Genomic DNA, 11,704 nt, shown 5'->3' on the forward strand with positions numbered 1-11,704 from the left:
CACGCTATATAATCCCTTTACAGGTACGTTGTTTTGCAATAAAGTGTTCATGCCGTTACCATTGTTGTTTTGCTGTTGCGCCACTTTTCGATGCAGTTTAATGATGGAGGTGAAAAGAATAAATTGTGTATATCATTCTGAACACTTACGTGGAGTGGTGACAGGTAGAGCAGCTGCAAAAACAAAGATAAAATAGTTTAAAACAACTGAAAATATCTATAGCTTATGTAACATTTGTGAGAGGGGAATTCATTGTTTGCTGTTGAATTGTTTCTGCAAATGTTATCTTGAACTCCTTATTTATAACGTTTTCACATGTTATCTTGAGTAATGTTTTATATACCATGATGCATTGTTGTACCTATATAAATGTTCAGTGAATAAAACAAATCAAATCAAATCAAATCAAATCAAAACGGCTTACTTGTTGTAGGTTCTGTACTGATAAAGCATATATCCAGAAGTTCATCGGCGGCATCTGCACATTCAATTGTCTCATCGCATGGTGTTGCACATGATCCATCTTCACATTGGTATTCTCCAGCAGCACAGGCAACAGCTGAGGAAAGAAAGCATATTAAACACATTTATTAACTGTCGGTAAGGATTAAATCAATATGACCGTAAATCATTATCATATTTTAAACACATTTTGTTTCTATCCTTGCATCAAAATAAAATATAGAAACACATAATTATTACAACTATATTTATACACATAAAGTCACCATTTATTGAAAATGCATACCGAATTGTAACCTAGAGTACATGGCCATTCATTCTTGCATAACTTTATGGGGTTTAGGTTTAAATGTTGCATTTTTCACTTCTATTTCATTTCTTAAAGTTTTCTATAAAATCCATGGTCGTCACTCAAACATTTTAAACATTTGTCCACAAACATTAAAGATGAGTTTCAGCACATAATGTGGTAAATGCCTTTCATAATGATTTACACACTGGCTCTGTAAACCATATAACATTGTGTATGCATAAAAGGACATTACTGACAATCTCATGTTCTCTTTCAGTGTGTAATGTGCACTTAGACTAGTAGTCATGAACAATCTACAAAATACATTATGTACTTGTGTTTCAGCAATTTGACGAGTCTCCATGATATTTCGTATGTTCCATAACTCATAAATGTGTGTAAACATAACCATTAGAAATAATCACACTAATATCGATGATAATAAAGTTTTCTGTATAATATAAATATCATCATTTCAATGTATATTAACACTTACGAATTGGAGGCGTAGATTGTGAGCAGTTTGTACCAGTGCATTCTATTTTGTTGTTTCCAACACAAACACTGGAAAAAATGAAGAAGAACGTAAACATTACTGTCGCAACTCCTCTGATGACAACTATTTAAGTACATCTACCATGTACAAAAATTATAATTGGAAATGGGTGTTGTTATTTCGTTTGAAAAAGCTTGGAGGTCCTTTAACAATCCATTGCCATTACAGGTTTATTGTTTCTTGACTTTCTTAGAGAGAAGTCAGAGGTTCTACCTACTTTCATTAATACTTTGTTAATGTTCCATGTACAATGTTGCATGAGATGGCTTCCTCCTTATTCTACCTATGTGTACTGTCTCGCTAATATAAATTTCTATAATAGCCAAACTATAGGTACAATAACTCTAAACATACATATATTTTATAGCATCACAAAGTACGCATTTTATGTTCGATTCACATACACAAGAATATTGATGGCAAACACTTACCATTGCATACAGTTCATAACAAAGACTCTATTTGGCATATATTCTACTCCACCCAATGTACATGGACACATGTTTTGGGGAATACAGTTACCATTGTAGTTTGTCATACCAAGAGGACAATGACACCCTTCAACACAGGTTTTATTACTGCAGCTCTCAGATTCATACGTCTCCAACGCTCCACACTGACTTGGACAGGTGACACCACATGCTTGGTATTCCATACCATTCTCGCACTGTATAGCTATCAGAAATGAAAATAATGTCAGTATTTAGCCATACGTAACAATATTATATATATTGTAGATACGTTTCTTAAGCGAGTTTCATTGAAATTACATGCATCTGTAGAAGTTGTGTTTATTAATATTGGCGGTCAAAACAACTTTAATTACAAATGCCTTATACTAGACAATGATTTCATTAATAATTTCAAAATCGTAAATATTTTAATATTGTTTTCATTGCGCTTGAGTGGTTATATAATGCACCCAGTCATGTTACTTCCACCACATCAATTTTGAGTTATTCGGAACACAGAATGGACAGTGGCGGTTTGTGTGTTAGTTTTATTATTTTACTTGTGGAAATTGGATGTCAGTTCTGAATGTTTAAAAACTATAGAGACATAGTCACTTATCATTCTACTTTTGCTTTTCATGTACTAAGGGTATCAAATCTTGTGATTTAGCAAAAGCAATTATGAGTAGAAATGCATAGTTGATATGCATTAACCCACATTTTCTTCTTGATTCATTTCTAACTTAAAGGAATGTGTGTATAAATAGTATGGTATACATACCACAGGTACCAGTTCTTCTCCATTTGATATTAACATCAGCCATATTACACTTCTTTGCATAGGCAGCCACAGCTGTACAGAAACATTCACAATCACCACCTCTATCACAGCCACATGCATCAAATACACAGTCTTCATAGTATGGTTGTGGATCAACCTATCATCAAGGAATAAATTAAATGTGATTATTCAGCCTACCAAATTGGTATTTTTTATAACGACTCACAGACGATGAAATTGTGAATGAATTTAGTAATAAACCTGTTTCATTTGGAGACAATTCCTTCTAGCAAGAGTCCTGTTCATGAAGTTTTCCTGTCAGGACAAAGTTGGTAAATTTCAAATACGTAAGCTCCCCAACATTTTTACTGAGATCATTCGGCTGTATGGTAAGGTAAGAATAGCAACCAGTCATTGTGAAGAAGGATGTCGAATAGCAACGATTAGAAGCCAAATGATTTTATCAAATGAGTACAAGGTTGAACATGATGATATGCAAAATTAGTATTTATTCCGGACAGATTTCTTCTAAATGTTTCTTCTAAATTTTCGACTGTCATATCGTGGTTGAACTACAATGTAGATGAGCCAAACTAGAACATGCAAGTTAATTTAAGATTTTAAACATTATTTCATAGATATTTCACCCCTAGTTCCATAATTGTTTTCATTGCACTATTGTCAATTTAATTAACCTTAAAATTGATGTCAGTATCCGACTTAAATGTGAAAATATGTTAACAAAGGAAATATCACAACGTTAATAAAATCTGTACATGCCTATGTAAACACATGGACATAATAAGTATATGAACATAGTACAAGCTAAAATGTTGGTTGGTTAGTTAGTTGGTTGGTTGGTTGGTTGGTTGGTTGGTTGGTGGATGGGTTGGTGAGTGATTCGGTTGGTTGGTTGGTTGGTTGGTTGGTTGGTTGGTTGGTTTGTTAGTTAGGTGGATGGATGGGTGGGTGATAAAACAACCATGTTAAACAGTAACGACAGACAAGAGTTACTGTTTGACATGATTTGAAGGAAAGAAATACTTACAAGTTCATGACAGAGCTGGAACGTTTCTCCTAGGATAATGCTGCAAGACATTTGAGCCCAGGTCCGTCTTTCAGGTCGATGTTCACATGGATCTGCCAGATCGGATATAGCGCCTGGGCAGGAGTCCTTTACCTTCCAACTATTGGCGAACTGATGAGCAAGATCTTCTCTCTGACCATATCTGCTTACGAAATCATCATTCGGATTGCCATTGAAGTTACCACACAAGCCACATACTGATTCTCTGTGTTGTACATCCAGATCAACATAAACTCTTGTACCACCATCCCATCTGATTGTCATTCCTATGATTCACAGAACACACGATGTGTGTTAATGTAAAATGTATTGAAGTATACATGTGATGAAGTATACACTCAATCCTCAATATACATAATAATACGCCTAGAACACTCATTTATTTCAAAACATGTGGATATTATTCCTGGCATGTTTGAAAGAATAAAAGCTGGGTTCACCATCTTGTTTTCAAAAGAAACTGACAATGTGGTTATTCCTATACAATTAACTGAATTGCAAAATAGCTTGTGATAATAACGTTACACCGCTTTCACAATTTGAATTTTATTTTATTTTATTTTATGGTGGTACTTTGCTCATGAATATTTCAAGCCATTCTCATTTAAAAGACAGTTTAAGATCGCTTAGGTTCATGTGTCAAACATGGGGAAATGCTTTAACGTATTCCATCAACACTCTTCAAGGTATATCGAAATTTTATTATTTTGAAATTAAGAAATACCTTTTAAATATATTTAGGCCACAATATTTAGTATTCTTTTGAGGTAAGATCACTTTTATTTTACTAATAGCCTGGTTAAAATGAAGGTGACATGTGAATTCATGTGTATTAATATTACAAGGAAACCAGTCATTCCACTTTTCAAGAACACAGCAATATAGAGACAGTACTGGGGTTTACCAAAATATGTTAATATTATTTTATCTGTCTTGTGCAAAGTAAACACGCCAAACATGACTAGCATATCTATTTTGAACCCTGGTAAAAATAACTTTGTATATCCGATCATATGCATTTATTCATATAATTTTGGTGTAACATATCTTCATGTCAATAATAACAGGCCATGAAAACAGATGATATAGCTTACCATATGGAGTACTTATTTGAAGGAAGACACCATTCTTGAAGATTCGGTACTGAGCTCGTACAGGGCTGTCAGTGTTTGTTGTGATGACAGGGTCTGAGCCTTTTACCAAATGAATATTGGTATTGAAAAGACTAATTTTCACTGACTTTGTGCAAGTAAAGCCTTCAGCACCACAGGCAATGTTCTCCACAATGACCTTGAAGAATCCTGTGGACTTCCCACAATGATTCTCAACTAGCACATAGCTGCAAGGACCTATCAAGTAGAATCAAGTAGAAATTATAACATTCTTAATTATTACAATTTGTCTTCAAAATAGTTAAGCAAGATTTTAATACTTTTACTATATATATTTATCTGTTAAAACACAAATACGGACAGGATTAGTACTATCAACAATATGAATTACTTGATTCACACGATGGGGGACTTTGTAGGAAGAGTTTTGATAACAGTATCAACTAATCATATTTTATAACATAAGCATTACTGATGATTTTACACATATTTTGCAATTATCGCTCTAATTTTCATTTTTTTTAAATCTCTCCATAGTGTACCAGAGAATTCACTTCACTGTGTATCGCTGGGTGTATGCGTGTATGAGAGACTTCCACCAATAAACGTTTGGCTAAATGATTACATACCTTGGAATTCAAACAACTTATGATCGAATGTCTCGTAGTGAGGATCACCAAATGCTGAGCAAACACCTACGAACATTGAAATTAAGAAAAGAAATCAGTATGATATTATCACATCAATTGATTTAAAATTCTGCCTGGTGTTTTTGTTTCTCTTGTCTGTCTGTTTCTTTATGTGCGTGTGTGTTCATGTATCTGTCTGTCTGTCAGTCAGTCATAATGAAAATAACGTTTTGTAGCTTTGTGTTGTCTTTCCCTAGCAACTGTCGTTTGCCTGAAAATACAGAAAAACAAATATCCACTTGCTGAACACCTGTTAAAAGAAATAAATGCAAAGTTCTAAAATCATTTAAGTGCATAGAATTAGCAACCGTACATTAACGTATACAAGTCCTCCTATAATAGCCACATAATTCAGTGCAGATTTTACTTGAATGTTCAGTGGGTTTGTTTATAGAATATTCACAATTTCTCAAGACATATCGCTATGACATTACTAATTTCATAGGATGGAAAATGTATGAATAGTACATGCAACGAATAATCACTTACCAGGACAATTGTTTTTAGTGCATCTCCATTCTCTTGTTCCACCAAGACATTGGCTAAAATAGAGCAAAATGTAATCATATATTATAGTCAGTACCTTAATAATGGAATTATATGCCCCATACCCATGTGGCCATTATAATACTATAAAAACTAATAGTACAACATATACAAGTATTACATTAAAAGAGCCAAAATAACTAACATATATATATATATATATATATATATATATATATATATATATATATATATATATATAGTTTTGGTAGTACTGGAACTCTTTCTTTCAAGAAAGAGTTCCAGTACTACCAAAACTATTGCGCTCTGCCACTGCGGTATAGAGCACTGTCTTAGCAGATTGATACTCACCAAGTTATATATATATATATATATATATATATATATATATATATATATATATATATATATATATATATATATATATATATATATATATCAATTTGTTGTTATATAATCAAGATTTCAATAGATTACAATAATTAATTAAATTCAATACAACCAACTTGTTTATTCAAATGAAGTTATATGCCTGTGCATATATAACAAATTCAATATTTTACAACTTAATGAAAAGCTGGGTTAAGCCAATTAACCTTTCTCTTTCATTTCTTTTATTATTAGCATTACCATTATAATACTTGGAAGACTTCACTTGTCAAAGCATGGTGAGATTCATGCGGTCATTTTCTTATTGGAAAAGAACTAAAGTTGAGTATGGCAATTATACTATAATAGTGCCAGACCCGATGGTTTTCATGTATCATTTAACAATAGTTCATCCCATAACCTAATCTAGCAAATTACTAGCTTATAAAACTTCACACATAAAATAATGCGTTGTTTTTCTTCGAAACCTTCAACCTTCAATTTCCTTATATTCAGTTACTAATACCAACAATAGGAATCCGATTATCATTCGCGTATCTTGTAAAAGGCTTTTTGTTAATGGTTGTGAATTTTTCTGGTCGGTCGGTCGGTTGGTTGGTTGGTTGGTTGGTTGGTTGGTTGGTTGGTTGGTTGGTTGGATGCTTGCTTCTTGCTTGACTGGCTGGTCAGCCGATTGGTTGGTTGATTGGCTGGCTGGCCGTCTTCCCGTCTTCTTTTTCTGTTTCCTTGTCTGTTTTTGTTTTTGTGTTATTGTAAGGGGTTAATCAGAAACTGAAGCATTCTTACAAAGCAGTAACTTACCAGTAGTTGCAATCTTTCTTAATGACTTTGTTCACTTCGTATGGTTTACCATTATGGTAGCAAGGACATTGGTCAATGGGTATGCATGTATCTCCATCCAATGCATAACCTTCCTGGCAGGCACAGCCTTCAGTACAACTGTCTTCTTCACATGGCACATTCAGATTAGCACAGCTACGTTCACAGTTGGTACAATAGCTCCACACTTCGCCGGCTGAACACAGTGTAGCTTCTGTTCATGTTCAGGAGAAAATTTATAATAAAAGTGTATTCAGTGAAGAATATTCTCACATAAACAACAATGCGAAGAGCATTTCAAGGGGTATAGTCTGTCATTCCATGATCTTTGGTTGTTATTTTTGTTTAAATGTCATATACTTTTGTTTCATTCCAACTACTAAAAAACTATGTTGAATCATGTTCACCAACTGTCAGACTTTTCACCAAGATTTAGGATATGACTGAACAATTTAACGACATATAGACCGCAAAACGTAATGCCTATTGCTTGAAAGTTAAGCATCGACCAAAAACAACCAAAAAGATGTAAATTCAGAGAGTTTCAGTACTAAGCCAATACCAAACTGAAATAGTCACTCACAGGTACATTTTTCTTCTATGAAGTTTATTTCATTTACACAACCACATGACCGGAGACGATTAAATCATCTAGAATACGTATGACTAAATTGTGATATATCAAATAAAATGTACATACCATCGCATATCTTTTCTTCACAATTCCATCTCCCATTTGAGCACACGCTGTGACAAAAAGGCAAAATTAAATATTGTCATAGAATTTTTATTTACAAGCCGATGTTCTGATTATTAGCTTACATCTCAATAGTGTTTTATCTAAATAGTTACAATTATGGGGGGGGTATAGTCATCTAAATATCATTTTTTCTAAGTTAGTCTATCCGGGGAATAAGTCGTTTACAATGTCTTTAACATCTCTGACGATGACCTTTTTTCTAGTCCTGAGCCTAAATAAGGTTTTGGACTATAAATGAGCATGTGGTGAATTGTTCTTCATTAAACCAGAGAAGCTTTTGATGATAGATGGCAAGTCATTACAAACTCAACAAACAATAAAAGAATTAAGATATCTGACATAATACTCACAACTGACAACTATTATCTGATGTTACGCCGTTTCTCTTATGCTATATTCCATGTCATTTAAGGGACGAGTCTATTAAGTCTCCAAATGCATTATATATTTTGCATACCATCTATTGCATCTACAGATAATGGTGATCCAAATTAAATGCTTCTTAGTTTTTAAGACTAGTATGTGAAATATCATCACCTCTCTGCTATGCATTTGTACAGTACTCTCTTACCATTGATTGCATTTATCCATTCTGGTGGAGCCTGGAGCGTACACAACAGGTGTTTTACCCGCTGGACTTGTATAGTAACAGGAGCATTCTGAAACACTGACACATGATGAAGTCTCTATATCCCATACTTTATCTATTGGACAGTTGCAGCCTTCAATACATTCTTCAGAGCATGGCCAATCTTCACTGATAGATATGCAGGTCTGGTGACAACTGGGGCCGCATTCATAGTAGATTAGATCACTAGCGCAAGTTATTTCTAGAACAAAGACAAAATGTTATTGTTTTATTTGCATTCCCTTAAGGGCGAGTCATCAATAGGTCAATGTAGGATAAAAACTACCTTCTTATAGTTAGGCCTCAGAACCCCAGCCCTGACCCCCTTTCTAACTAATTTTGCCAAAAATGAAATTTGTTTCAGACAGCAAATCAATTTCAGTATGTAGTAGTTAGTAGTGCTATGAATACTGCAGTGAGGAAAAGCAGATCTTTTATTAACACTTTACTATATTTTACTGCCATGCATTTATGATGTCGATAATTCTTTCGTTTCTCAATTTGAACACCATATTTAAAAATATGTGTATTTAAGGGTACAAAACAGATCCATTAAAACTAAAATCTTTTTTTTAGGATGAGAACTAAAATGTTTCACCCCCCCCCCCACCCCAAAGTAAAATAATTTCGTGTTTTTTTATCCTACATTGAACTATTGATCTTGCCCCATAGATTAGTTTTTGTATAATGGATTCGAGGGAATGTTATTATAGATTAGCTTTCCAGAGATTTACACACACATACGTGTATGGATATTATTATATAATATGTAGTTATTTATAGGCTGGAATTTACTTATACAAATTATGTTGTGTGTTCTCCAGATATCTACTGTAATGAACTGGAACTTTAACCATCTATGAGTTAAATATCTCCTTCACACATTAGACCGAAATTCTTTATTCCTGAAAATTTTAATTGTACTCGGAGATTTGAAGTATCAGTAATAATGCCATTACTCAAATGCCCATGTCGTATTAAGATTAAAGTTGGATGGGCAAAAACTTGTCTAGCAGGAAAACTTCGTCCTTAGAAAATGAATGATTCTATCAAATCCGTATGCATGGCTGCACCCCGGGGGTACCACTGGCCGGGTCCGGTAGGGGTGTGCGGCCAATGCTGCCAACCCCACACCCACTTTTAGACCCATTTTGACCCTAAAAAAAATACCTCATTTTGGACCAATCAGGTTTTTAGAAGACCCCATTTTAGACCAAAATACAAAATCCGAACTAATCGAGAATTTATTATAGAGTTCCTTCCAGGGCCCCATTTTAGACCAAACAAAATTGAAATTTGTGTGAAGTGAACCCCATTTTAGACTCTTTATCTCTATAAAAAAAATACAGCACCTATTTTAGACCAAAGGGCGAAAAAAAAACGCAAGGTCGGCATATATACGTATACTCAAGAGGCTGGAGTATCCACTCCCACACCTCCCTACCCACGTGCACCCACCCAACCCCCAACCCCCCTCCCCCCCCCCCCCCACACACACACACATTCTATGATCATGGAATTTTACCTACCACATTCAGAAGCAGCTCTCCATTCCAGAGGTTTGCCTATCAGTGCACATTCTCGTGCATAGGCACTAATAGCTTCGCATTCGCAGCCTTCAACATTGTCTTGTAGTCCGCATTTACATATTGATTTTTCACACTGAGCAATGTATTCCTTTGGATCCAAGTACTGATTACATTTACTGAAAACACCACTCTTCATCTGGCTGCAGACTTCTTGGGCGTAGTCTTTGAATGCAAAAGTCAGCTTACATATGTTGTCCAGCATACCATCCTGTGTCACATCCTCACACTCAGAATTGGTCTTCCACCGATTACCAAAACTACTGACAGATATTTCAATGTCACCTGATAATGTGGTGAAGTCGTCATCTGAATTGCCATTGAAGTTACCAAACAATCCAAGAACCTGTGATATAAAAATCCAAAGTACATGTTATTGCATCATTTAATCATACCAGTTTTGATATGGCACGTATATATTACAATATGCACAGAAAGAAATCAAAACTATTTATATCTTGTAAGCTGTTCAACGCATCATAATTTCTGTGCAAATAATAGCTCGCGCAGCGGCCGCACAGCGGCTCTACGACTAGTACGCATGAGCGTGCTATATAATATGCGATAGCTCTATGCGATGTTTTTTTGGTGGTTTTACTCAAGGATGCATTGAAGGCGCAATGACTACGCATGCGGCTTCTATATACTATGCGCATTCTCCACGTGGAGGGCGCTATCTACGATATCATCGTGAGGCAGCCGGTCACAAATGAATCTACTCTGAGCGAGCTTATGGGCTTTGCCTAGTTATGATATTATATACACAATAGATTGACATAGAATTAGTTCATTGTTAAGTATAGAACTGGTCATACAAGTCACACTCTGTAAATTTTGAGAAACTGAAATCAGAGAAAATGTGTCTGCAATTTTCACTCCTTGTTCCCTTCCATGCTAATACTTTTTTTTCAAAATATTGTTAAATTCTCTATAATGTTAGATTTTTCAAAAATCTATCTTGATCCAAAACTACACGGTATACAAAGATAAGAAAAATAGCGCCAATGGCGTTGTAGCACAACTGTATGCTTTACGTTGTTTGCTTATTTTTATTTTACTATTGGTATGGGCAGTATCTAGATTGCTGTTATCCTCTTGTCTAACCATCCACGTTGTTGTTTTTGCAATATACATCACCAGTTCACTGTTGCTATGGGCGTGGTCTTGTTGCTTAGCACATTTACATTCACTTTGTGGATGTTTATTCAATTGCCGAATCATTCCTATTTTTGTCTTAAAAATATACATCGTTATTTTGCTGTTGTTATGGGCGTGTTCTTGTTGTTAGGTATCCACTTTTGAATGCCTGTCCTTTTTCTATTAGTCCCCTTTGTTAGTTTGGAAATATATGACGTCCTTTGACTGTTGCTAAGGGCGTGGCCATGGTTGCTAGGCCCAGTTGTGTCCGTACGTTGTGAACAATAAAAACAGTAAAAAATAACACCTCCTGAAACGTCCCCACTCAACTTCCGCTCCATTCACCATGAAGTTTTTGAGATATGAGTTCCTAACCAGAATTGAGGTTTTTAGACCTAATTTTGCATATCACTAATGTGATCATCATGTCATGAATAATTCTTAAT

The 11,704-nt window shown here is 34.8% G+C and overlaps 1 protein-coding gene and 1 long non-coding RNA gene across 2 annotated transcripts; both read right to left on the reverse strand.

Annotated features, from left to right (window-relative positions):
* Positions 1-533: 533 nt before the first annotated feature.
* On the reverse strand, positions 534-1,847 carry LOC144433790 (uncharacterized). Its single transcript, XR_013480805.1, has 3 exons — positions 1,742-1,847; positions 1,251-1,318; positions 534-559 (listed from the first exon to the last, which is right to left on the reverse strand). It is a non-coding gene; the product is annotated as an uncharacterized LOC144433790 (long non-coding RNA).
* A 3,013-nt stretch (positions 1,848-4,860) lies between these two features.
* On the reverse strand, positions 4,861-8,498 carry LOC144434345 (von Willebrand factor-like; the record flags this gene model as incomplete). The annotated part of the gene is made up of 6 exons (XM_078122797.1): positions 8,479-8,498; positions 7,848-7,894; positions 7,130-7,361; positions 5,921-5,973; positions 5,372-5,437; positions 4,861-4,979 (listed from the first exon to the last, which is right to left on the reverse strand). Coding segments are annotated over exons 1-6 (537 nt in total), but the record flags the coding sequence as incomplete, so codon positions are not given.
* Positions 8,499-11,704: the final 3,206 nt, after the last annotated feature.

Source organism: Glandiceps talaboti, chromosome 4 (genome assembly GCF_964340395.1).
Source record: "Glandiceps talaboti chromosome 4, keGlaTala1.1, whole genome shotgun sequence".
NCBI lineage: Eukaryota > Metazoa > Hemichordata > Enteropneusta > Spengelidae > Glandiceps > Glandiceps talaboti.